The sequence below is a fragment of the Sinocyclocheilus grahami genome, unplaced genomic scaffold (assembly GCF_001515645.1).
Source record: "Sinocyclocheilus grahami isolate Dianchi unplaced genomic scaffold, SAMN03320097.WGS_v1.1 scaffold123.1, whole genome shotgun sequence".
In the NCBI taxonomy this organism is placed as follows: domain Eukaryota; kingdom Metazoa; phylum Chordata; class Actinopteri; order Cypriniformes; family Cyprinidae; genus Sinocyclocheilus; species Sinocyclocheilus grahami.
In genome coordinates, this window is record NW_015505302.1 from 300,316 (window position 1) to 302,158 (window position 1,843).

At 40.7% G+C, this 1,843-nt stretch overlaps 1 protein-coding gene across 1 annotated transcript in view; it reads right to left on the reverse strand.

The window, feature by feature from the left end:
• The window catches only part of LOC107590000 (peripherin-2-like), a 5,423-nt gene extending 4,141 nt beyond the window's left edge, over positions 1 to 1,282 (reverse strand). Inside the window, exon 1 of the mRNA XM_016278592.1 lies at positions 331 to 1,282. Coding sequence (XP_016134078.1) covers positions 331 to 911 — 581 coding nt within the window. The 5' untranslated portion in view covers positions 912 to 1,282. The remainder of the gene's footprint in view (positions 1 to 330) is intronic.
• Between the last annotated feature and the right edge of the window lie 561 nt (positions 1,283 to 1,843).

Genomic DNA, 1,843 nt, shown 5'->3' on the forward strand with positions numbered 1-1,843 from the left:
TTTGAAAAATAATGTGTTTTTTGAACATTAAAGCATGTCAACATATTATGTTACACCAAATACACAAAATAATGATCTTTAAAAAGGCATCATATGACCCCTTTCACTTCCTCAAAACCCAGTGAATATCAGCCTTCATTACTTTTTCCTAATAATGTTCAATGACTGATACCTTTTGAATTTCACTACATCTATGGTAACAATTAATATTTTACACATTTTGCTATGATAATGCATTTCTGAAATTCAGATATGTCACAGGCCATCAGATGGAAAAGAAAATGTATATAAATGATCCAGAATCTCTTCCAATTAGATCCCAGTACTCACGCTTTAATCTCGTCATTGCTGAAGTCCAGGTAGCGGTTGCTAATCCACTGGATCTCAAACCAGTCCCTGTAGTTGTTGTTGCCACAGCAGCGGAACTCAACCTGGGTCATATCTAGGGTTCTCTTCATGAAGCATCGTCCTGGCGTGTCTGTATCTTTGTAGTACTTCATTCCATTCTTCAGGCCGTCAGCCAGGGCGAAATGCAGAGAAATCTGCATCAGAAAACACAGCAGAGCCGTGACAAAAAGGGCAATGCAAAAAACCACACATCCGCTCATGTAGATCTTCAACATAGGTTTCCACTTGGTGAACTTAATTGTGTCAAGGGAGTCATGGCACACTTTGCCCCCAAAAGCGTTGATACCACAGGCCACGAGTCCCACCAGAATGAGCAGGTTGGGCACAAAATGGCTCTCATTGTTATCCATTATCTCGCTTCTCTTACGCAGCTCGATTTTGAAGAAGATCCCCATGCTGAAGATGAGGATCCCAGCCATGACAGAGAGCCAGTACAAGAGCCACAGTCCTTGGGCCAGCTTGACCCGCTTGACCAAGTCAAATTTTATGGGCATCAAAGCCATGTTTTTGTTCTTGGTGTTTAATAAGTCACAACAATATATTCACAGGGATACTTCTTTTATATGATTACCTTTTATTGTACGATTCGTGTTGTCTTTCCCTTGTTGAATTTCTTGAAGACCTTGAACAGGAACGTTATAGTCCAGAGGCTTAGTTTAGTAATCCGCCATCGAGCATGGAATGTGCAGTAGCAAGGATTCCCCTTTCCATACCCATTCTGACCACCCACAATTCAAGAAAGTCCATGCTGTTGGCAGCCAGAGGCCTCTTTCTCTGGAATTTCACATAAATCCACCCAAATGGACCAGCTGGGGGGCTACGTGGCTTTTCCTGATGGTTCCCTTCCCTGCAAAAGGGGGTGGCCGGCTGAGGAGCTGCGTGATTGTAGAATCAAGTTCCTCTACGTCATTCTAAACCCCACTAATCAGTGCTGATCCCATTTGCAAATGAGCCGAGGACTCTAATCTGTTCTCTTACTCTGTAATTGGTTAGTTACTTTAGCATCAGTTTGCTCTTTTACTTGCTGGTATTGCTTGGCTCTGGGGTATCTCTGGGGTAGTCTTCAGACCAAACCATTGTTGTCTTATTTCACAAGAATTGGAAGTTACATCAACACAGGGTACAGCTAGTTCTATTGGAGGTCTGCATCTATTATATTACTCTGCTTTTTTCTCAAATAACACATTTAGACATGTCTACATGTGATTTCTGCCACTGCATTTTAGAACTTTTTAAACCTACATTAATCATACATTAAATCATCAAATATGCATATATATTTTTTAAATCCACTTGAAATACCACAGGGGGTACATTTCATGGGCATAATACTTCTGCTAAATGTAAGCTAACCAAATATATAGCAAGGGTAGTGGAGATCAGGGTGGAAGATTATATCAAAGAATTTACTTGGTGTTTTTCCAATTGTCTAACT